Below are 27,149 nucleotides of genomic sequence, written 5' to 3'. Positions count from 1 at the left end.
CCAAGATACCAGTAAATACTTTCTGCCGTGTGAAGCGTTTATCGAAATTGAGGGAGAACTCGTGACAAATGCCGCCGATAATGCACCATACGCAGATGACCATCGTGTTCGAGTTGGCTTCGTCAACAACGGTATCATGGCGTTATTTGAGAGCGCCAGATATCTTATTGACGGGCGAGAAATTGAATCAATAGAACGCGAGGTTGATGTTGCAACGACGATAATTGGGTTGGCGAGATACTCGGATGATTATACAAGATCGGCGGGCCCATCTATAATGTTCGCAAAGGACACCACTAATAACGCTGATCATATTCAGTATATCAACGTGCTAGCGAAGGAAAATATCGCAGGTGATCAGGCTGAAGCAGCCAATCCAGATCGCAGAGCAAAACCAGGCGCTGATTTCAATATTATAAAAAGTCTTAACGGTAATTACAATATGGGATTCGCAGCACGAGTAGGAATGTTGCAAGGACCACGCCGACAGTTTTCATGCGCGATTCCACTCCATCACATATTTGGATTCTGCAGAAATGTTAGAAAAGTTGTCTATGGGGCTAAGCATACAATCGCGCTGACGCGAAGGGGCGATGATAACAATGCAATATGGCATGCTGCTGGCGTCGCTGCCGGTAAAGTCGTTTTAACTAAAATGGCATTGTGGATGCCGGTGCTGACTCCATCAGTTACCACGGAAGCACGATTGTTAGCATTTATGGAACAGGGAGGGAAATCGCTGTTGAGTTGGCTAGCGGTAACAACTGATGCTAAAGAGGATAACGTCGCCGATACGTTTACATGGCACCTGGCATCAAAACAGGGTGTTTCGGCCCCACGTCATATATTCATAGCGCTGCAGAATAGGAATCGATTGGGTAGTCAAGAACACAGCCATATGATATTTGATCAATTAGGAGTCAGGGATGTTTCGCTGAGAATAAACGGACAACAGGAACCATCCGAGGACATACAGCTTAATTACGGCGACAACCATATCGCACGTGTGTACCATCGATTGCTGTCATATATGGGTCGTGATCAAAACGTCGACACTGGTTTGCAAATATCACAACTTGATTTTAAAAACCTGTATCCGATTTATTATTTTTCGCTGGAACATCTTGATTTAACGAGACAATCCGTCGTTGATATACACTTCCGAGCTCGTATAGCCCCGGGTGGTGTTAATTATAGAGCGGTTGCTGTCATTCTCAGCGATAAATCAATGCTGCTAGAAGGTGTTGGTGGACGAATGAGAATCGTTGATGCGCCAGTGGAAAACATGTAATTGAAAGCATAAACGCGTTTACAATAAAATGTCGTATAGTGTCGTCAGTGTAGAGTTGACTGATGGTCAAGTCAAGAAATTACGATCAAAGTCGGCTAAACAATGCGGGACCACAATAACGCTGAAGCCGTCACAGATGGCGGGTGGTAATCATAAGATATCGTTGACGGCGCGTCAAATAAAACATTTCAATGATGCGATGAAGAATAAAAAGGGTGTTCAAATAGATTTTTCAGCCGCAGCAATTAAAAACATGGAAAAGACCGGTGGGATATTTCCGCTGTTAGCTGCGATTCCAGCGTTGATTGCCGCGGCCGCACCAGCAGTGGCTAAGGCGGCGGCGTTAGGAGCCGTTGGTACCGCGGCGGGAATGGCATTGAAGAAGGCAACCGGGAAAGGCTACAAAAAAAAACGACCCGTGGCCGGAAAGGGTCTAAGACTACCGGGAACCCCGTATTCATGGTACTCGGGAAAGGGTCTAAGACTACCGGGAACCGTTTATTAACGCAAGAGTCTATGACTCCTGAGTCTATGACTCCTGAGTCTATGACTCCAATGTCTAATTTTGATTTAATAGACGCCGCAAACGCGCTAGCGATAAAAAACTTCAGAGGTGTTTTTATGAGGGATCAATTACCGGCGGCACCAAGGAATATTGAAACCGGCATAATTAACCTCGATGGATCCTCCGGAGCGGGAACTCATTGGGTTGCGTACGCGATTGATCCGCGTGCGATCGTCTATTTTGATTCATACGGGTTAGCCCCACCAAACGAATTCATGCGGTATATCCGGGCGTGTTCAGCCCGGGTTTTTTATTCCACGCTGCCAACACAGCAGTTAAGTGACCCACCGATATGTGGCCATGAGGTATTGAACGTACTTGCGGCGATTTCATCATCGCGAAAACCACCTCATGTGGTTGTAAACGAATACACTAGTGGGGTCGTAGAAGCTCAACGGATTTTAGAGAATAACATTTACAATAATAATGATTGATATTTGGGGACGATCGGTTTCGGCGCTGAAAGAATCCACGGAAACAGCCGCCACCGATGACATAAAAAAACTAATTGAGGATGAAATCGCTGATACGTTGAACTTAACCAGTGTTGACCCAGATGAAATAGTTGTATTTCAAGACCGCCAGGGTAAATTGAAATCCGGTAATGTGTCGCTAAATGACGTTTTATTACGACAGCGTGATGCCGCCGAGAACACCATCGCGTTGTATACCGCCGACGGACGAATCAAACCGGGTGGACATATATTTCAGATAGAGAATACGATAGAATTAATCCGAGACGGTGTTATAAGGTTGAATAGATCAATAATCGAACTCGAAGGGTATGTGAAAACAACTATCGATAGATTTTTTGGGTACCCGATAGTATTCGAACCAAATCTTGCAACAATAAAAAATACTATTTCGGAGTTTACAACGCTGTCGGGCCAATTTTACACGTTGCGAAAAAATGTTAACAGGATCGATGACAACTTTGATAAATTCCTTGGTAAAAAAAATACCAAGCCGGATGAAATCACAATAACTATAAATGATATCACTGCGTATGGACAGGAAATAGAAACAATCAAAACTGATGTTGCAACAAACAAAAAGGGTGTAGACGCGCATGAACGGGAAATAGAAATAATCGGCGTTAATGTTGCAACGATCATAAATAATGTAGACTCGCATGGACGGAAAATAGAAACAATCAAAACTGATGTTACAACGATCATAAATAATATGGACGCGCATACACAGGAAATAGGAATAATCAAAACTGATATTGAAGCGAACAAAAAGGGTGTGGACGCGCATACACAGGAAATAGGAACAATCAAAACTGATGTTGAAGCGAACAAAAAAAATGTAGACGCGTATTGGCGGGGAATAGGATTAATCAAAACTGATGTTGCAGCGAACAAAAAAGGTATAGACGTGCATACATATGAAATAGGAACAATCAAACTTGATGTTGCAGCAAACAAAAAAAGTATGACCGAGAATACACGGGAAATAGAAACAATCAAAACTAATGTTGCAGCGAACAAGAATAATATAGACGCGAATTTGCGGAGAATAGAAATAATCGGAACTGATGTTGAAGCGATTAAAGACGGACTACCGAGAGTAGCAGAGCAATTCGAAAAAATAAAAATCCCTCATGAGAACATCATCAACACAGTATACACAATTCGGCATGGATCATTCGATTGGACTCCTACACAGAATACAGTAAATACTACCGCAACTGTTAAGGGCATTTATCGATTGACACTGGTTTCAATGATGCAGTTTAATATATTATCGTCGAGTTCATCCGGGTTTAACAATACAATATCAACAATTATAGACAGGAACGCAACTGAACAGTTTACAATTTATGCCGTTGATGGAAATTTAGCCCGGGCAAACATCACATGGTATGTGGAATTTGTAGCGAATCTAAGTAATTAAAAACACTAGCTCTTTTAGAATAAAATGACCACCAAGGTAGTTGAATCAGAGGTATCACCGACGTCACATCAATATCGATTCGATACCGCAAAAGAATTTTCCGCGAACTTGAAAACGCTTTCCGAACAATACCGTGTAAAAATAAAAAAATACCGTCGTAAAATAACCGCCATCGACGCGGTCGTGTACTCGGTGTCGGGTATAGTAGCTGGCACCGGTGTTATTTTATCCACGGTAACCACGATAGCCCCGATCGCTGTTCCAATCGCTATCTCCGCGATGACAACAATTGCTGGAGTCGCCAACGCAATCACTAAAAAGATATCATCGTGTTTTCAGAAAAAACTCAACGAGTATACAGTAAAACATCAAATAGTATCCGACGCGTACTCGAAATTATCCGGGTTGATCTCATTATCGATTGATAATTTGTTCGTATCCGATGTTGAATTCTCCGCGATGGTCCAGTTATATAGCTCCGCGATGTCAAAAATCGAGGATTTTCAACTGGAAGCCGAAACCACCTGGTTGTTAAAATTAGACACTAAAAACAACGAATAATAATAATGTCGCTGAACCCCGAAGGGTCTCAATTACTTCAGCGGATCGCGGAGAACACCACTCCGGTACAAACAAGTATGATATCGATAACATCAACGAAACCCGAATTCAGTGTGAACTTCCCATCACCGGTTCCAGTAAAGGAAATAGCGCTGGCAAAATTGCGAGTATATCACAGTTGGCCTAATATCCGAGCGGACGCATTTAACGGACAACAACCTAATAACTCGCTGGTTTTTGCACGGACAAATAAACCCGATGGGACCCCAAACTGGGAGGAGGTTACAATACCAACTGGGTCATACCAAATAGAGCAAATCAATAAAGAATTTCAACGCAGGATAAAATCGATCACAGGAAAGGAATCAAAAATCGCTATTACGGTTCATGAACCGACGTTATCGTCGACGATTGAAATAAGCACACCGGGGTATATGGTTGATATTTATAACAGTTCAGTAAGAACCATACTAGGATGGCCTGAGAATCCACCCGCGGACATCCCCCCATCAACTATCCTCAGACACGATAACGGAGATGGTGGTAGGCATATTGCTCCATACAACGTAAATATCGCATCAGTGATAGCGATCAATCTAGTGTGTGATGTTATCGAAGGGAGTTATCAGGTGGATACCAAGCAATCAAATCAAGCTCAACAGGGGTATATCCTTTATTCGTTTTCACCAACAGCCCCTCCGGGATTTTTGATCATTGAGAGTCCGATTAATCCGGTCTATATGCGATGCCATGATCGGTTTTTAACGAGAATTAATTTCAGACTTACCGATCAGTCAAATAACCTAATTGATCTGCAAGAGGAGGAGTTAGTGATCACTCTGTTTGTAAGATCATAGCAGCAGAGGGGGCGATGACATCGACGCGGTCGTCGATGTGCTTACCGGACGCTGACGACGCTGGGGATCGACGCGCAGAAGGTGTTAATTAAACCAAATGACGTCACCATCGTGTAAGATGGACCGACGTCGTTTTTTTTTTACCAGCACTGACTACACCGGATCCGTTGAGTGCAGAAAGTAATAATTAAGCAAAATAACGATTGGACAAAATGTCCGATTCGCCCCCCCTGCTGCTCGTCTTTCTAGAAACTGTCTTACATCTTCCTGTATTACCACGTGCACAGTTCACGCTGTGAGAGATAGCTTGTAAATTGGATAAATTATTGTTTTGAGTGTTCCCGTCAATGTGATCGATCACAAGACCGTCTTTGATCACTCCGAAGAAACATTCATACGTAAATCTATGACATAAATAATGTTTCTTTTCTCCCTCGCATGTGAACATTAGATAACCAGTATTATTAATATAACCAACTGGTCTCTTCAACCTGCAATTTCTGATGACACCATTAATATTTGATTCATAGTTTGTTATGACAGGATGTGGGATAAATATATTTTGCTCCATTATAATAATATTATTTGTTTAAATCATTGTTTGTGTGAAATCTTGATATATAATCCTCCACGGATTTTATAGCATTTTCACTATTATTATTGTTTTTGTCATAATATCTTTTAAGCTCTCTGTATCGTTTACCACCGCACTTTCCGCATAATTCTGTTTTGCCTCGCACTCCAACACCACACTGCAGACATGGTATTGGTCCTAGACTCCCCCGCCGTATGCCCTGTAAGTGCATCCAACAAAATTCACCTCTACAGGATTTATTGCATCGATTTACTGAACCCACCATGAGTCATTTGCATTGAGACATTGTATACATATATTCTTTATTTAAATATTTGTTTGATATATATGAACGAATTCGATAGATTATCCCGAATAAAACCCTCAGGTGGAAATAGATTTAATCTTGACAGAATATCCTCTGACTTACCGATGAAATATTTGGTTGATCCGAAAAACAGAGGTTTGATTAATAAAATTCACGACGTCAAGAAAGAATTTCACACAGATGGTGCATCTCATGTCTGGTCAACGTTCAAGATTATACGCAACAAAAATATCGTTAACGCTATGATGAACGACAACCGAGCGGCAACTATCATTAACTATCTTGATAATCACAAGTATATTTTCAGAATAAAATTCGTCGTGTTGACAGAAACAGATGATTGGATTATCCGTGACAAATATGATCCTGTCCACGGCAATAAAAAAACTGTCGTACTAAGTAGAAATTCCAAACCAGGTCTATTGACTGGCATTGACAAACCGTATTATGAACGAGCATATCCCGTGACCGCGGTTATTTATGGAATCTATGTGTTAAATGAAAAACCCAGCGATGATAAACTATCACCGACGAAACTTTCAAAAATAAATTGTGTGGCTGAACGAGTAACAGAACATTTTACAAACGCGGCCCGTGGAAACGGTCTAACGGATAAAAGACGTAAAATAATAAACACGTGGGGAGATATGGTTAAAGATACAGGTGCGTCTATCAAAGATGTAGCTGGGTTAGGAAAAATATTAAAATTTCCAATAACCGTAGCGACGATAACAGGGGAGATTTTGTATGAATCAAAATATAAATCAAAAGGAGCCTCAATTACAATTATTGATCATAACGCACACGCGTGGACTAACGCAGTAACAGTGTTTCCACGAAATCGAACTGTTAAATGTTATTCCCCAGATAATTCTGAAGGAGGTATGTTTGATTTTATTAACGAAATAAGTAAAAACGATCCTGTGTCAGTATGGTTATTTCAGAGTTCTAACGACGAATCAGATATGAAATTTGATCAGTTTGTGAGACCGAATGGCGTTATTTATCGAACAGATCTTCTTCACGAGAAAATGAAAAATCTTGCACTGCAATATACTGATGACGCTGACGAATTATTGAGTAGCTGTTTTACTATTCCGTCAGTTGCGGCTCATTTTGCTAGAGAGAAAAATTCGTGGAAACCAACTTGGTTTGATTTTTTCAATGACATAGTATCTAGTTGTGTCGAATATGGACACGGCGGATTGTGGAATACTAAATACGATCACAGAGATGTTATTTCAGTTGATATGGTTGCGTGTTATCCCAGAAGTTTTCTTGGATACGGAGATTGTTCTGTGTATTTTGAGCGATTCGGTCATCCGACGCATGAAATGACGCGAGTATCACTAAATGGACCATTACCGGATTTTGACCTAACTGGATTCGCTCGTATCGAGTCATTCGAAATGTCTAAAGGACTTCATCCAATTTGTTATGTTTGGTTTGGAAAACATTTTTCAGAAAAAATGTAGACACCAATAGTACTATTGCGGTATATGCTTGATTATACGATATTAACACGGTTGATTGTAAGTGAAGCAATTATATCATATCGAAAACAAACCGAGGTTTGGTTACCACATTCGGACGAAACCGATTCGAAGGATCTTGGTAGAAAAATAATTGGCAAGTTTACACAAGGAGCAGCATATGATCACAGACGACATTGTGCAAGATTGATCATGGACGATACTGAGTTAGATTTTATACTCGTTGATACAACGAACAAGAACACGTTTATAAGTCGAGAAACAGTTTTCTTGTCAAATGGAAATAAATTAGGTACAATTGTGAGCTACATGGACGATGAGTCACCTCAGTATACTCATTTAAGATCATCGATGCTCGCGTATGTTTCAATAAATCTATTATCGATGATAAATAAGGTTTCTGCGCATGCCGTCAGAGTTGCTACTGATTCGTTTTATATAAATAAAAAAACATTCAATACTGTTAGAAGGATTAAACACATCGTGGGGTTCGTGGAGAATAAAGAATGAATATATGCTCGATTATTCCGAATCCGCTGATGTTGCGGTTAAAGATATTTACTGTAAAAAATGTCAAACGTTGACAACTTCGTTGTTACCATCGGTATACGATCCAATAACCAGACACAAAACAGTTTATCTAAACGGACCTGGATGTTCTGGTAAAACCACTCGAACTATCGAACTATTTCAGAATTCAGATATGATCGTGCTAACACCTACACATAGACTAGCGAGAGAGATGAAACAACGCGGTGTTAAATCCTGTACTTATCACAGCTTTTTTCGATGGAAGGGTGATGCATGGATATCTTTAAGGATGGGAGAAAAATACATTCCAAGGATCATAATATGGGATGAGATATGCACTGTACCGCTAGAAACATTAAAAACATTTCTTGATTGGTTGTTAACAAGAAATACTGCCGTGATAATGTGCGGCGATCATGGTCAACCACCACCCGTAGCTGGACCATCTCCACATGATTGGCTGAAAAATTTCGTTGACCACGCTGAAGAAGTATCTGATGATCATAGAGCACTTGATGCAGCGTTGAAGGAATTTAAAAAATTAATCAGACTACAACCGAATAAAATTCAGTGTGAAATAATGCGTGAAATAATTTCAGAAACACCCATGAAAGACTTTCTGCAAACGTGGCGACCAAACGATTTGATAGTTGCAAGCAGAAAGATAGTTCGTGATAAACTTCAACGGGAATTGTTTCAGTTACAACGAGAAAAGTTTCCAACGTTGTCAGTTCCGTTATGTTATCGACCAGCAGATACGCGACGGCAAAATATCGACGTTGATATACCAGGAGAGTCAAAGAGGAAACAGAATCTTGTATTGAATGATATTGTTGCAGTTGATGTTGATGTTGTTGAAGATGCTCTACGTGCTGATAAATCCCCGTGGACGCTTGGATACGCGATGACGATTCATTCATCTCAGGGATTAACTATTACTGATACAGTTGTTTGGATCGTTGATGATCACATCGAATGGTCGAACTTGGTTTATCTCGCAGTGTCTCGAGTTAGAAAAATATCTCAATTGAGACGAATCGTCATGGACTCGTCAGTGATTAGTGATGATATTGACGAATATCGAGGTGATATAATAAGAAAAAAATTATCTGGTTATGAACAGTGCGATAAAAAAATAAACGCAATTTTGATCTTGATGTTGATTTTATTAATGCGCTGAAACAACAACAGAATAATCATTGCGCAAGTTGTAATTGTATAATGCTATGGCGGTATCTGAAAAATGATCCAAGACAATTTACCGTAGATAGAAAAAATAACAATCTTGGTCATACACGAGAAAATATAATGTTGACCTGTCTTGAATGTAATCGACGTAGAGGCGCTAGTACTAGTTAAGTGATCGCGGTGGTAGTTGTGTATCCGTGGGGATTATTTGTAGTTGTTCACGTGTAAATCCACGTTGAGGAGCAGCTGAATCTAATCTGTAGATTGCAGGTCTACCTGAGGATCTTGTCACGGTGGATATTTTGTGTGTGGTAACGCTCCAAATAGGATCAGTCGCTCTCGCTTTACCACCTTCAAGTTCACCAGGCTCATATAAATACCTGACTGTGACATCACCCAATATTTTCTGTTTTTCAACATCTTTTCGTTGTGTTGGTATATTTTTTTTCGTAATTGCGCTAGTGGGTTTCATGTTGGTCGTTCTAGTAATCTCATCATTTAATGCAGCTATCACGTTTGGTAATCTTGCCACCCATTCACGAGATCTCGTATCCTGAATAAATTCCTTCGCGTACTGATATCCAAATAACCGCTCGGCAAGTGTTCGATTAAATCGCTCAACAATTGCCTGATCACGATGAATTGCAGTATGTCCTCGTCGTATTTTGGTATTATGTTGTTTCATCAACGATGATACTGGACCAAGAAATTCCTTGCCAGGATCAACCTGTAGTAGCTGTGGCCATCGTAGACCACCTTGTGATCCACCACCTCGTTGATAAATTCGTTTAAACGCGTCGGCTACCTCAGTTGCTGTTTTAGTCGTTAACGGTTCTGCATCTTTATATCTACTTGCAACATCAACAACAGTTAGCGCGTATTTGTACGTTTTTCTACGTACAGTATCATGTGGTAAAAACAGAATATCAGCTTGATGAACCTCATTAGGAACACTGACACTAAAATGAGCAAATCGAATTTGCTTAGGACGTGGTAGATAAATTTGCCATATTGCCTGCCTGGACAACCACGCTTTAGCAGTAGAATGTTTAACCGCTGCTGCATCAGCGAGTTTACTAATTGCTGCTTTACCCTTCCAGTATCCGATTGGTGAATAATAAATCGATTCCATTTATATATTACCAGCCCCTAGCGCTAATTTACCTTTCATCGCGGATCTTACTAACCAATTAGCTAATGACTCTCTAATATTTTTATTTTTTATGGAATTTAATGCATGAATTAATTTCACATCTGCAATATGTCTATCTTGTAGATTTTGACTTTTATAAGCTACATCATGAACATGACAAGCACGATCAATAGCGTTTACTGGTTCCTCGCCTGGTTTTGGTTGATCCTGATTATCAAGCCTGATATCGAGTCGAGTACCAGGACCGCAATAATTATATCCTGGTGGATGTTTTCCTCCGCTGTATTTAGCCCATGGAGCACCTGGAAACTTTGACATCAAATTTGCAATATCACCACCGCGCCTATTTGGTAAAAACGAAAATTTCTTTCTACCGCATATAGAACATTTTCCACCGTATGCTATTTTTTTATTTTTTGTTATAACCGTAGCTAAATCAGTAGTTGGAGTTTTAACTTTACAGCGTAAGCAATATAAATTCATAGATATTTTATACAACATGGATATAATTGATTTCTCAGCGACAAGAAAACAAGAACCTGTAAAGCACCATCCTGCGTTACCAAATTCCATCAGAATGATAATAATAGGACCATCTGGAAGTGGAAAGACACAGTTGTTACTTAATCTTATAATGAGATGGTTAAAATGGGATAAATTATATTTGGTAGCCCCGTCAGTTGATGATCAGCGATGTTATAATGTACTTAAGGATTTTAATGAAAACGCTAACGACGTTATCGAGTTTATAACCGATATTGATGAAGCACCATCAGTTGATTCCATAGACGGACTTATTAATAATTTAGTTGTATACGACGATGTGATGCTGGACAAACAATCAAACCCAGCCAGGATTTTTTCTCGAGGTAGACATAACAATACCGACGTTATTTATGTTACTCAACGATACACACAGATACCAAAAGTGATCAGAGATAACTGTAATATTTTAGTTGTGTTTAATGGCGTAGACACACATACGTTGCGAAATATTCATCAAACCTGGTGCAGCGGTGACATGGATATAATTAAATTCAGAAATTTCTTTTCACAGGCGCAAGCTACTCCGCATGGGTTTATAACAATAAATTTACACGATCCTAGAACAAGATATCGTATTGGACTTGATAAAATATTTGGATAACAAGGGTGATGATAAAATTAAACTGAATTAAAAAGATATCATTAATATAATGAACAATTGTGCGTGGCTGCGTCAAGGAACCACTAATAAATGTGATAAAAAATGTCGTGGAGAATATTGCAAAAAACATAATTATCTTATAAAGAAAAACCTTCATGCTGGTCCACGAAGATGTGTTGGATGTAACAACGGCGTTAGAGGATTATATCAGATTTGCAAAAATTGCGGTGGAGATCGATACAGAAGTTTAATGATATATTACAGGAAAAGAAAGAACATAAATCCAAAAATAGAAAAACCACCATCAGAACTTGAATATTACTTGAAACATAAAACAAATAAAGATGAAACAAATAAAGATGAAACAGATGAGGAGAAACGACAGCGAGAACGTGTTGAGAAATATTCATCAAACTTGGTATGGTGGTAAATTTGGATAAATTAATAGCAGCAGAGGGGGTGATGACCTCAGCGAAGGCGTAATTGCGTAAACAGCATGGATAATAAACTAGAAAAAATCACCAACGACAATGGAGTAATATTAATTAGAAAAATTCCGAGATTTTTCTCAGTAAAGTGTCGACGCTTTTTAAAAATTTGTCGACGCTTTTTATTTTTCAATCGTTCGTAGGAGGGTTTATTTTCGACGTTTCGACGCCTTTCAAGCAAAGGTCTGTTCCCGCCCTCTGCTGCTAAAGGAAAGGCATCGAAATGTCAAATGAAAGTATTCGGTTATACATGTTCAGATTAAATCATTCGATTATACCCAATCAAATCAAAATCATTCGATTATACTCAATCAAACAAAATCATTTGATTATACCCAATTCAATCAAAGCATTCTATGATAACCAATCGAATCAAAAGCATTCGATTATACCCAATCAATTAAAAGAATTCGATTATACCCAATTAAATCAAATAATTTGATTATACCGAAACAAATCAAAGCATTCGATTATACCCAATCAAATCAATGCATTCGATTATACCCAATTAAATCAAAGCACACGATTATACCCAATCCGTACAACACACCGCACCTATTACACATCTATTTCACACGTATTGCACACCTATTACACATTTCATTTCGAGAAAAACGGACAATGTTAAATAGCTAACGATTTTACTAGAGCAAGGTAAGAATACAAATGGAAACAACATCATAAATTCCAACAATATTTAACATAATTATAGTTTAAATTGGACTATGCTTTGATAGTAAACATGCGTAGTAACTTCAGATACAACAAGAAATCACAGAAATCCAGTGGCTTGTGTAAGACTGGGTTAAACACTAGCATCAATACGGAAACAATAGAAACCACATTATAAGGGCTAATAAAGATTGTGTGAAATAAGATAGGAACATGTAGAAGAGAAACAAGAAGGAAAAGTAGGTTCAAAGATTATATCGGAATGGTATTAGTTCTGCTATCACGTCCGCCAAGTCTATCTAATTCTCTGATGGTCACATAACTCTAAAAATCTCAAAAGATACAGCTCGTGTCGTATCCGTTAGCACAGCCTTGTTACGTAAAAACAACGTGAAATAGGAACATATAACGTCGTAAACGACGACGAAGCCGAATATGTCATTCGCGACAGGCAGGTGGTCGCTGCCGTAGTGATAGATCATTGGCGGAACAACTGGCAAACCCACTAATTACAAAACAATTGATACGATTTTGATCAGCTACAAAATAAATAATTTTCCCAGCGCTTTCAAATAACTAACCAATCACCTCATTAATAATTACACGTACAGCTGCTGCTAATAGCTTGGCTGAAACGAATAAATAATTGTGTAAGTTTTGCAAGCCATTCTTAATTGCGTCCAACATTATTCGCCTGGAGTAGAAGTCAGTTCAGTAATTGGTGTTGGAAGAGGTGAACTAGAGAGATTTGCAGGTGTTGTAGGAGCAGAAAGAGATTAAATAAAAAGCAAAAAGCGCTTGCTACCAAATTTGGCATATATGTGGCAATTGCTGAGACAGGCATTGTTATAGCTGTGGATATATCAGTTATTGCTACACAATTTTCTTCAAACAGTACTTTCAACATTCGGTAAATAGTGATTTCTCCTTGAAGTACAATGTTGGTTTGTTGGCTCCCCAAAGAGTTATCCTTGTCCTTATCTCCGTGCACACAGAGAAATATCAAAAGTCTTTCAAGTGAGGGCAAATTTTCTCGTCGGGTATTTTATAGGCAAACCTCTCCAAAAGGGTTCAAAGAGCGTGCAAACCATATTTTGTTGAACTGGCGGAGTTTCGCACACGAAATTAGCCCGGTTGCAACCGAAGAACCTTTCATTAGAAAACTGTTTTGATATTATGCACTGAGCGATGATGACCCACAATACCTGTGAATGTCTGTAACTGGGAATGACAGAGCGATGTCAGTAATACTGCGAGGTAAACCGGCGAAGTCTGAAAAATATAAATGCCCGAAAGTGTCGGGCCGTACATGTACTTAGGGGCACTCGCAAAGACGCAGCCTTATCACGTATGCAGCAACGATGAAGCAAAATACCATATGCGGAGCAACGAATAATGCATCGCCTTTCCTGCCTCAACGATTGTGGAGTTTCGAGAAAGACCCTCCTACATTCAAGAAACCCGTTAGTAATCATCACATGTTCGTAACATTGCATGAGAGATGTTAGACAGGGATGCCCATGCACAAAACTGTCAGGGTTGAAACTGCGAAATAAAATGGATCAAAGAAATATGTGACCACAATTAAATGTGCTCGCCATCATCTGAGACGAGATCTGTGCAGTCCCCCTATGCATCTTTGAGACTTTCTCGTTTGGCGAAACTGTGAGACCTGCAAGTAATTTGATGTGGGACTAGGTCCAGGTCCCGCACATTAGCGGCAAACCAATGCATCAATGGCTGCACGCGACTGTACATGGTGACGGTTTCTACAAAGAGGTCGAGGAATATTACTGGGTCAAGGATGAGTCCCTAAAATATCTCAGAAAGAGAATGCGCCTTGAATCTTACAAGATTAAATGAGAAAAATAGCGCAAAGGCCCTTCTCAACTGTCCCGATGAGAGGTCTGTATAGGAGAAGTGAGTGTGCATCGTGCAGGACAGAGCCCAGCAACTCTTATATGAGCACCATAAAAATGATAGAAAGAAAGAATTTTGTAGACGCGCTGGTTGCACACCTTTGTTAATCAAAGGGAAGTCAGTGGCATCATAGTCATGTTATAATTTCAGGGAGGAATAAACTTGTGCTGAAAGATATCTTGGATGTGACTAATGCAACCGCGAACATGCCATAATAGGTCCAGGCTAAAGTTTTGGTAAAACCATCATCGTATACAGCTCCCATGACCTTCCCATGAAAAACGCGCACAAGGTGTGGAATATCAACAATAACTTTCAGAGGTCTAATGTTGGGTATTTGGAGATAATCCCACGTGGGGCGCCTGCTTCACCATGACTGTATTGATGCGCAATCAGCTTTATGGGACAAGTTTATAAAATCCATAAGGCTGTTTAGAGAACGTCTGTTGCATACACAGTGCAAAATATGTCCCGTGGTAATGTAACCTTCTCTAGGTGGATGACGTGCTCCACCTTAGGTAAAAACAACGTAAACTGCAACATAGAACGTTCCTGGCTTACGATCCAAAAGACACACAGCAGTTTAGTGTAGACAGCCTGGACAAGGCCCTGGGACACTTGAAGGAGAATATGAGGTGTGATGTTGTCCAATTTTGTGTGTAACCAGAAGAAAAGGATTGCACTTCTTTCTTTCGCGGGGCAGGTAGAAAGTGGCTTTTATCTCAGCGATGCGTATGTTGACTGAAGACCAGGTCCGATGATAGTTTTGTCAGGGGACAGAACATGCAACTTTTCATGTACAAACACGCGCTTAGGTTCTTTAGTACTGCAGCTAAGCACACAATATAGTTAGGCGAATCGGTCTTAGCAACAGCGCGCTCTAAGCTGATGAACTTAATAGGCAATCCAGGGTCGGTGGCAGGACGTTGGCCTCCGTTCAGCCTTCCTGGTGCATATGTGTACAGGTATTCGACGACAGGCGTTTGTCTTTCAGACCAATTGTGCACGCCAAAGACACTGTCGAGCAAACCGCTCTGTAGTTTCACGAATGGAATTATCAGGACTTTTGCCTTTGTGCTGCGTTCTCTCGCCATATATAGCCGCCATCGCAACCAACTCAGTCCTGCTCGTTGCAGTTTGGCTTTTTGAAAATAAAATCTGCAGGACTTAATGCTGTCCAAACTACTGCACCATTAGAAAAGGGTTGAACCTCATAGCAATGTCATGCGAATGGCTAATAGTGGTCTCCACCAGATTCACACTCGATGTGCTAATCAGAGAGTTGAGACATAGGGCTAATAAACTTCGGACGGGGGTCAACCCTCTTTACCGATCCCAGTTTGTATATACGTGCCACTAAGCCGGTTGCTTCTGGAAGTCTAGTTTGTTGTGTGATATATACTTCATTTGTATAATATGATTAACCTTGGTCCATACTTGAAAGTATTAGTTTGGGCCATACTGATTTTTTATAAAGATGTTTACTTGAGTTTGAACTTTAGATATAGCATTCACTCTGACCTTATAAGATTCTAAATAAGAATTTTGTTAACAGGTTGGGATAATTTTCCATTAAGGTGACATAATATTTTCAGAAAATGGTTATTACGACATATGTTATGTGCGGATCGACATAATATTGTTTACCTCAGAATTATATAATCCTATTTTAAGATCTGTCTCGTGAAATCAGTCTTTTAGCTATGTGTAGCTATAACCTCAGAGGATTTATTTATTTTCATTATTCACTGGAATAGAATGCTCTAATTGATACGTTTGGAGTAAATCACTATTTTGTGATTATTGCGCATATATGGACAATCTAGACTGTATCATTTATTTTTATCCAGATTGCTATCTAATCCGAACATTTAAGACTATTGGTACATCAACCCATTCAAGATTCAAATTCCTATCGGAGTACTCTTTACGTTGGATTTGTGAGAGAACCTAAGGACTATTTCGGACTCCATTCACAATAATGTATGTTCCTTTTAAATTTTCACTTTTTTGTATTCTAAGGAAATAAATATTTTGAATTTTACTCAACTTGTTGGTTTTTCTCCTCTATGTGACTTAGTTTAAGACAACATAATCGTAACATAAATTTTGGAGCACTAGTCCGGGATACAAATTTCTTTAAGATAATACAGATATAATAAAATTGCTATTGAAATTTAGATTGATTTTCTATTAGAATATTCTTAGTCTCTGGTATTTTAATTTCATATATTTAAGAAATGATGAGTGAAGCCAAAAACGTTTACGATTTTATCTAAAGTTGAGAACGTTATTTTAAATTCTACCCAGGAAGGGTAAGCCTCGTTGAAAGGGACAAGTTTCTTGAGCTTGCTGTAAAATATGATCATTATCGAGCAAAAGCCTTGTATAGAAGCAAGAGATAAGAATATTCTGGTTCAGTGGCTGGTGGAAAATAATGTTTTGGTCACAAGTGCTTTAGTACTTTGAGTTTCATTAGTATGTCTGTGTCTGGTTCGGATAAGAAATTAAACGAATTTTAGTTAACGTACCAGATGGAAATATAAATAAGAAAGATTCATTTTTAGAAGAAAATGAAATCAAACATCAGAGAGAGAGAAAGAGACAGAGAGAAAGAGAGAGAGACAGAAAGCGGAGAAAGTTCAAAGAAATGGAGAGGCAAGATAAACAGAGGGAGAGAGAGAGAACTGCAAGAAAGAACAAAGGGACATACAATTTCTCAGCCAAGACAGTTGTTCAACAGTATTATAACCTTATACAACTCATATTGGTTGAAGAGTTCAAGAATTGCATCCATAGGTATGTCAAGGGCTGTCTTGGTGTGCGAACGGTATTAACTTTAGAAAATGCTGCTTGTAACTCTAATGACTAGTCCTTGACTCCAAATGTTTCATTTATCAGTATATCTTCCTCTCTGCAGGTTTTTGGTAAAAATAACCATGTTGGTATCATAGGAGTACCTCCAAATGTTATTCAAGCACAACCTTTAGGAATCAAAATTCGATGAGATTGATCAGAGATCTTTATTTCTTTCTACATGCATTTACTATAATTAAAAAGGATACCTTATTTCTGATTGCTCTAGACTGAAAGAAGCAGCTGAATAAAGACAGACCTATTCCAAATACTCTAATTTCTAAGATGTAAACGAAACGATCATGCATTAAAGCAATACATTTGTTGGGTTAAACAATCCCCGGTCTGATTTTATTATAGAGAACTGTGAATCATTCACGTCGAAAAGTTCCATATCGCTTATTGGCGATTCTGCCAAGCCTATCATAATAAAAATATTAAGGGACACAGGAGCTTCTCAGCGTCTTGAATTATCCGGTGCTCTGCCTTTGTCTGAGATGTAGTCTTTTTGTGAACGTGTTATTATTCAGTGAGTAGAATGTTCAGTGACACCTACAGTCACAAGAAATGAGCGAATTAAAACGGCTATTATATGAAAATGAGCACTTGTTTCCAGATGTTTCAACAAGAACAAATATATTTACCATGACGTTGAGATTGTAGATAGTACACCTGTGAAACAGCATCCGTACAGAATGAATCCTCTCAAGCAATTATGTTGGAAAAAAGAAATTCAGTATTTGCTGGAGAATGATGTTATTGAACAAAGCAAAACTAAGTGGAGTTCATCATGTATTCTTGCACCAAAACCTGATAATACTATCCGTATTTGTACTTAGTATAGAGAAGAAAACAGTGTTACCAAAGGATTCATTTGCAATGCCAGGAATTGCTGGCTGCATTGACAAAATTGGAAATGAAATACGTCATAAACTTTGACCTTTCGTAAGGGATCCTAGAAAATTCCATTAATGAAATTTCGGCTTTTGCAACTAAAGATGGACTTTATCAATATAAGGTGATACCGTTTGGTATGAAACATTCTACGTCAGTTTAAGAAAAATGATAACATCTGGAGTAGATAATTGTGACGCTTACATAGACGATGGCATCATTTAGAATGACATAAATATTTATATTCAGAATTTAGGTCCATCTAACCGCCTATGTAATACATAACAATATTAAATTTATGTATGCAAGTTTGGACAAGATTAAACCTGTGGCACGTTTGAGGATACAAGTACTTTACTACTTCTGTTAGGTACTTGATTGCTTTTAAAGGAGCTTCCGTTTGATAGCTATGTTAATTTAACCTGACATGGGTGAATATTGGGTCTTGTTTACTTAAATGCTAAGGGCTGAAATGTTGCAGAAACAGTGTTTGTACTTGCAGAAATTTGTCATAAGTTGAATCTTTGCAGAGATCAGTATATTAAGGGAAGAGGGGAGAAAGGGTGTGTTAATAATGGCGGTTAGATGGACCTGAATTCTGATTCGGTACTATTACGGTTTGGGGTATGTTTCCCAGCGAAGTCATGGGTTTCATAAATGTCTTACACAGAAAGATTAGGCTGTGCAGTTCTTGCGCGAGGCGGAATGTCATGACTACACGGGTGGGCGAGAGTCTTCGTAAATATTGTCCAAGGGATGCATAGCTGAGAGCCGTTGAGAGACACGTAAACAGATGTAAGAAGACGGTTCTGCTGAAGAAAATGAGAGAGGACTTCAAAGTTGAAGGTATAGTGTCCTAAATTCATTTCATACGTGTTGAATTGATTTTTTTAAATGTTATATGAATCATGTATGCTAAGAATTGATTATTGTTAGGTTCGTGTGATGATATATGCCAATGAAATGTTATTTAGCTATATTGTAATTAAACTGATGATTGAATTTTATCTGATATAATTGTTTAACTAATTGGTAAATTCTTTAAACCTACGAATGGGTTGTATTACTATTGGATCATCACATACAGTTATTTATTGATAACCTATTAGTGCACCTGTCCAACATCTAGAAATGATGGTGATTAATACGTTTTAGTGCAGGGGTTAATTATCTTAAGCGAGAGCAGATTATTATTTCGATCAATTAGAAAATGTATCTATTTTTGTTGGAGGAATACTTTAATTTCCTGTACTATGTTAATTATATCTGAAGAGAGAGAAGCGAATGTATGTAGACAAATACAGCGCTGTTTGTATTGAATGTCATGTTATGACCAATGAGCAGCGGTGTCTGACGTGAAATATGAAACTGGCTATTTCTGAATACTAGAGAGTGGAATGTTGGTTTATTTAAGGAAAGTTATGCAACGAACATAGGTTTACATTGCATTTATTTTATTTTCAAAATGAAATTAGATTACAATACTAAATGTAAGAGTGAACGTATATATTTTAATTTTATCCGAATGTGGAAGTCTCGTAAAAAATCTTCCCTGAATATTTTAACTTATTGTGAAAGTTGAAACATAAATGTAAATGTGGATATCACTATGGGTATGTACTTTTGCAAGGTGAAATTAAAATATAAGAAAATATAATCTACTTCGATGACGATGAACTCACTGTTGCAGATAAGAATTCATATCGTTGTTCCCCTTTTTTAACTATAAGGGCAACTTAAAGTATCGGAGCATTGAGTAAAGACTAACGTTGATCTCACATTAGGTTCATTAATTGGTCCTAGGGACATTCATAATCCAAAACTATTAGTTCATGTAATTCATACTCTACCCATAGCAATTTTAACATATGCATCCGAAAGTTTAATCTGTGATTTTAGTTATGTATCTGAAACCTGGATCTGTGAATTTAGTATTAATACCAATATAATAATCTGAAACCTGGATCTGTGAATTTAGTATTAATACCAATATAATAGATCTGTGAATTTAATATTAATACCAATATAATAATCTGAAACCTGGATCTGTGAATTTAGTATTAATACCAATATAATAGATCTGTGAATTTAGTATTAATACCAATATAATAGATACTTTCCAATTCGAGAAGATGTAAGTAATCTGTATAAGGTATGTGCAGTGGTGCGATTATATTATCTTGAACCAACAGAAAGAAAGAAAATCAACAAGTTTTATAAACTTAACAAATAATTTAAATCTCTCAGTTATAAAATGGAAATTAACGTGTAACTTGCAGTGTTTATAATTAAATCCAATATAGTCCTCTAAAGTTCTATACAAGCCCAAAATAATAAAGCGTTCCGAATAAATTACAGGTCATCGAATGTGATGACGTGCCAACAGTCTTGATGTATCGCAGTGACATTTCACAATATCTCCCCACGTGAGTTATGTCGCAGCACTAAATCACCTGACTCGACCATCCAACCAGAAGTGTCTTCAAACTCATAAACAGGTCTATTCTTCATTTTAATATTAAGGATGGTAAAAGCCTATACTTATCTCCTATTAGATCTACAGACATGTGCCGAATGTTACACACAATATAGATATATATTATAATAGTTATAAAGGCTTAAACGTTAAGAAAAACTATCCCTAGAAAAATAAAATCAGAAATGATTTTTCATTAACATCTTGAATATATATATATATATATATATATATATATATATATATATATATATATATATATATATATATATATATATATATATATAATGTTAGTCACTTAGGACTTAGTAAAGAAATTAAACTTATAGGATCTTTGAATTTCGTTATGCTTTTGATAAGCTAGGCAGGTTATAAAGGTAACTCGCAAAGTGTCAAAACCATTAATGCATTTGTCCAAAACATAGCATGTCTGTCTTTTAATGGTACAACGTGTCTTTAAAAATGTTCATTTACGACATCTTGAGTATGAATGTCATCCTTACCTGTTTGGAACTTTTCAAAATCCACTGAATGTTTCTGTAAGATCTCTTTAACCTCTTCGTCTTTGAAACAAGAAATATAAAGCAAAATGAAAAAAATAAATAACCTAATGGTAAAAAATTTATAAACTTGCCTGAACGTCTCATCTAATGAATGCATTATTATTGTATTTTATATATTTTTAGACTGTGAGACAACCATGTTACCACGGGCGTCCACTAAGTAGCCTATAATCTGTAGGTGTTAGATAAATTTTCTAGCGTCTAATCATAGTTATATATTTACAAAGAATCAAGTCGAATGGAGGCTATGTACATCCGAGAAACTGTAATTAAACTATCATTTGTTTATATAATTGGTCTCTATCTGATTGGATTGTGTAGATATACAGTTGGTTTGATTGCATTCATGAAAGGCCATCAGCCGAGTGCACGTCCTTCTACGGATGTTTCACTCCTTACCTGACACCCTCCAGTTGGTGGGCCGGCAGTAGTGATTGGGTACTGCCCATCCATATTTTGTTTTCCCGACTGAGCCAGAGCCAGAACTGGCTGGGCTGGAAAACCTCTACGACTTCCACAGGCAATAACAATGTTTTCCATCCTCTGCCCCTGCAAAACTCTACCAATTCCTGGTAATTTATCCTCATTCTCTCGTAAGAGTCTTCTGTTATCTCATCACACGGAATATTAATTTCCACCAGGATCATTTTCTTTGCAGCTGGTGACCAGATGATAATGTCAGAGCAGAACGATGTCTGAGAAATAACAGGAAACATCAGTTTCCTGCTCATGTCGACCGACATCTCTCATGACTTTGCTTCCTGGAACAGTCCAGCCTTCCCTGCCGCATGAGTCTTTTTCTGTTGTCCCGCTTTAACAAAGTTGATAAACTGGTGACTGTTTTCTTTGGGATTCTCTCTTTCCGCATTTCTCTTTCAAGAATATCAGCCATCTTTCTCAGTATTTTGTCATGTATCCACATGTAGCAATCTTGGGCAAGTGCAACGTGGCGTTCTGACAATATGTGAGCGAGTGTTCCTCTTCCTTTGACATAGTTCACATAATGGATCTTCTAAAAGCTTCCATCTCACTAGGCTGGATGGTGACGGTAGGAGGTTATACATCGATCCAGGCAGACACTACAGCCAAACTGATTCATATCGCCATGTATCTTCCCGTGTAAATTTCCAATACCGGTGAGTTTCTCGTCCGGTCGAATCCCTAAGGGTGAAGGAGAAGTTTTGCTTTTGCCACCTTATTTTTCTATACCAAGGATGCCTGGAGTAGCTGTAGTTTATTGGTTCTGTTATATAACCTGATGTTCAGATTATCTGGATTAGTTCTGTACTGAAATCAGTTGCAAAGGCTATGAAAACTATCCATTCCGTTTCAAAAGGACCCTTTCAAAACTTGCATACAATGATAAAATCTTCCAACCAGCAACATGCTATTGTAGTTTGAAATTACGTTTAAATGCATTGGCAATAACTGTATCTTCCGGATAATCCTATGTCTTTTATTCTTCTTTTCAGTATGGACTATTTTCGGTCTTCATGAATTCTACCTTTCCTGGTTTCTCGAAATTACCATTATATAAACTCTCGGGAAAACATTTTGGAGGGGTGATCAAGTTAAGCCGATACTGTTTGTATTATGGAATTAATAAAAGCAGTTTATGGAATATACAAACAAGTGATAGTGCATCGATTGATTACCATAAGTACTTTTAGATGACAAAATACAGATTTTTTTTTAACTTTGCACCTTCGTGACACAACTAACAATGAGACCCACTATAGACCTTCCGATAATACCTGTATAAAATCCCAAAAAGAAAGGGAAAGTTTGGCTTCCTGGCCAATTGTCTATATTTCCTCCACAATGTAATAAAAGCATTTTCCTTATATACATTATACATATAGATTTGGAGATGGCATGTTATTTTACAACATTTGAATTTAGTGGCTGTACTGAAAGCTGTACTGTATGTTGTCTTACCTTTTCAAGCTTATTTTGAATTAAAAAAACTATTCTTTAAATTCAAGAAAATTTTTCGTAAAGATTGCTGATTAATAATAATAATAATACTAATATTATTATTATTATTATTATTATTGTTGTTGTTGTTGTTGTTACAAATAAACCTTAATTATCGTAGTCACTGGATAGAGGAGAGACACATACCATTAGCATGATCATCATCTGCTTCTTCATCTAACGCTATTGCGAATGCTTTAACAATTATAATGACGATGCTCCTGCAAATGACCATAATTACAATAATAAATCCATGATTCTGTTTATTTTTCTTCTACATCATATCGACCTCCCAATATCTGTTATAACAAAAATGCTATTCGCTTACCATATTTGTACCAGACCTCTATTTCTGATTTCATTCTGGCTAGTTCATTATCCAGATCGGGTTCTAGTGGACCACTTATTTCCTGGTCGATTATTTGCTGAAGTTCGGATTGAGTCAGTTGAGTCCCTTGGAATGGCGATATAAGACGCATGTAGATTGTTTCTAGGTTCTTTACTTCACTAGTGAAGATCGCTGTATCCAAACTTGCTAAGGTTAAGTGTGCATAAAGTGTATTCCTGGTATATCTGATCCTAGCAACGTCAGCTTGAAAGGAATTGTCATTAGACAACGGATTTGTCCACACCTTGTCCGTCCAGTGTATATTTAGGTCGAGATTTCTGAATAGCACACACATAAGTGATATGTCAAAATCTTTAATTGTCGGTTTGTTACCGCTAGGTGGATACAATATATTACGTTGGTCCTGTCTTAGAACATTTTTTGGTAACTTTAGCAAGTAACACTTCTTTGAATTAAGGTACGCATCGAGTGTAGTTTGACCTAATTTTTGATGAAAAGTAAAAACTTCTCTCAAAACTTGCGCGCCTACATCAAGCAATAGGCCGCTAAATCGGTAAAAATTTTCTCTTTCAGCCATTTCGCTTTTGGCTGTTTTTCAGGCGGTTGGTATCCTTATAGCTTAGGAATCTAAGAAGGATATATTCATACCTGAAAGAAAACGAGTTTAAGGAACTCAGTCAAAAGCAAGGAAACTAAATATGTTCATTCATTCATTATACAATATTCGTAAATGCATTACGAGTAAAAGCCTGAGCATAATATAAAACTATTTGGAATTCTTGAGTGTCGATCATACTATTATACATTGGATTGTAGGCTGGTTGTATGTATTTTCAGTGTCATACATTGGATTGTAGGCTGGTTGTATGTATTTTCAGTGTCATACCACTTATAAACTATTTAAATTGATCAGTAGAAAATCATAAGAAATGGCATCCCATTACAACTTTACCTTACGTCTGTCAATTTTTCACAGAAGTACGTAAAAATCTGAAAAGCGCAACCAGAAAAAAGACTTAGAGATCTATTTTAGACAAATTAAAATTGTATCTTCTAAATTTGTTATAATCTAAGAACAATTTCTGAAATTTATTTGAGAGAAAAGATGCTCTACGCTCAAGCCGTTCTAATTTCAAACATTGTTACTACACAACTTGGCTTTACAATCAACGCCAATGTACTAAACGGGAAAATCACGTTGTTCAGAAATCTCTCTACATCCGCAGTCTTCTGCTTTGGTGGTCCTTCTAGTGTCACAGTCCAAACATAAAAATACTATATTTAAAGCAATTTTGGTGGTTCTACATGTATTTCCTTCCGTCTCTTGGACAAGGCGAACGATGCAATCGCCTTGGGCCCTGCCCTATCAGGAAATCTAATAAGCAAACCAATGTTTTCTTTGGGGCCCCGCTCATCGCTTGCTGCCTTGGGCCCCGCGCATACTTCAGAGTCTTTCGGATGTGCAAGAATAGTATTAACCAAAGTGATTAATACAACAAATAATATCCTACACCCATTTGCATATGTGACTGTGTATTCCTCGAACACACACACACACACACACACACACACACACACACACACACATATATATATATATATATATATATATATATATATATATATATATATATATATATATATATATATATATATATATATATATCCTTTAATGTTTGAAGGTCGGTATTTGTATAACACGGCTAATTGGCATTTTATGCCAAGGCATCATTTGTGTGTGTAATTGTGTAATTGTGTGTTTGTATGGAAATATATCATACCCTCACTATATTTTGTATGTGTAATTATGTGTTTGTATGGAAAGATGTCGTGACCTCAGTACATTTTGTATGTGTAATTATGTGTTTTTATATGGAAATATATCATACCCTCACTACATTTTGTAAGTGTAATTATGTGTTTGTATGGAAATATATCATACCCTCACTACATTTTGTACGTGTAATTATGTGTTTGTATGGAAATATATCATACCCTCACTACATTTTGTACGTGTAATTATGTGCTTGTATGAAAATATATCATACCCTCACTACATGTTGTACGTGTAATTATATGTTTGTATGGAAATATATCATACCCTCACTACATGTTGTACGTGTAATTATATGTTTGTATGGAAATATATCATACCCTCACTACATTTTGTACGTGTAGTTATGTGTTTATATGAAAATATATCATACCCTCACGACCTGTTGTATGTGTAGTTATGTGTTTATATGAAAATATATAATACCCTTACGACCTGTTGTAAGTGTAATTATGTGTTTGTATGGAAATATATCATACCCTCACTACAATTTGTGCGTGTAATTATATGTTTGTATGGAAATATATCATACCCTAACGACCTGTTGTAAGTGTAATTATGTGTTTGTATGGAAATATATCATACCCTCACTACATTTTGTACGTGTAATTATGTGTTTGTATGGAAATATATCATACCCTCACTACAATTTGTGCGTGTAATTATATGTTTGTATGGAAATATATCATACCCTAACGACCTGTTGTAAGTGTAATTATGTGTTTGTATGGAAATATATCATACCCTCACTACATTTTGTACGTGTAATTATGTGTTTGTATGGAAATATATCATACCCTCACGACCTGTTGTAAGTGTAATTATGTGCTTGTATGGAAATATATCATACCCTCACGACCTGTTTTAAGTGTAATTATGTGTTTGTATGGAAATATGTCATACCCTCACTACATTTTGTACGTGTAATTATGTGTTTGTATGGAAATATATCATACCCTCACTACATTTTGTACGTGTAATTATGTGTTTGTATGGAAATATGTCATACCCTCACGACCTGTTGTAAGTGTAATTATGTGCTTGTGTGGAAATATATCATAACCTCACGACCTGTTGTAAGTGTAATTATGTCTTTTTGTATGGAAATATATCATACCCTCACTACCTGCTGTAAGTGTAATTATGTGTTTTTGTATGGCAATATATCATACCCTCACTACATTTTGTACGTGTAATTATGTGTTTGTATGGAAATATATCATACCCTCATTACATTTTGTACGTGTAATTATGTGTTTGTATGGAAATATATCATAAGCTCACGACCTGTTGTAAGTGTAATTATGTGTTTGTATGAAAATATATCATACCCTCACTATCTTTTGTAAGTGTAATTATGTCTTGTTGTATGGAAATGTGTCATATCCTCACTACCTTTCGTAAGTGTAATTATGTGTTTGTATGGAAATATATAATACCCTAACTACATTTTGCAAGTGTAATTATGTGTTTTTTTATGGAAATATATCATACCCTTACTACCTTTTGTAAGTGCATTTCTGTGTTTGTATG

General features: G+C 37.3%; 1 protein-coding gene across 2 annotated transcripts in view; it reads right to left on the bottom strand.

Moving 5' to 3' along the window:
- LOC149796384 (uncharacterized) overlaps positions 1-27,149 on the bottom strand; it is a 98,121-nt gene that overhangs the window by 57,251 nt on the left and 13,721 nt on the right. For both annotated transcript variants that reach the window (XR_016421673.1, XM_089961062.1), the window contains exons 2-3: positions 23,762-24,430; positions 21,397-21,456 (exon numbers count right to left, since the gene is read on the bottom strand). Coding sequence is in view for 1 of the 2 variants with exons in the window: in XM_089961062.1 (XP_089817188.1) it covers positions 21,397-21,456; positions 23,762-24,359 (658 nt within the window). In the remaining variant the exon portion in view is untranslated. The remainder of the gene's footprint in view (positions 1-21,396; positions 21,457-23,761; positions 24,431-27,149) is intronic.

The sequence above is a fragment of the Sinohyriopsis cumingii genome, chromosome 6 (assembly GCF_028554795.1).
Source record: "Sinohyriopsis cumingii isolate HCF-2022 chromosome 6, ASM2855479v2, whole genome shotgun sequence".
Taxonomy (NCBI): Eukaryota; Metazoa; Mollusca; class Bivalvia; order Unionida; family Unionidae; genus Sinohyriopsis; species Sinohyriopsis cumingii.
The sequence above is the reverse complement of the archived record's forward strand: the minus strand, read 5'-3'. Positions and strand labels throughout refer to the sequence as shown.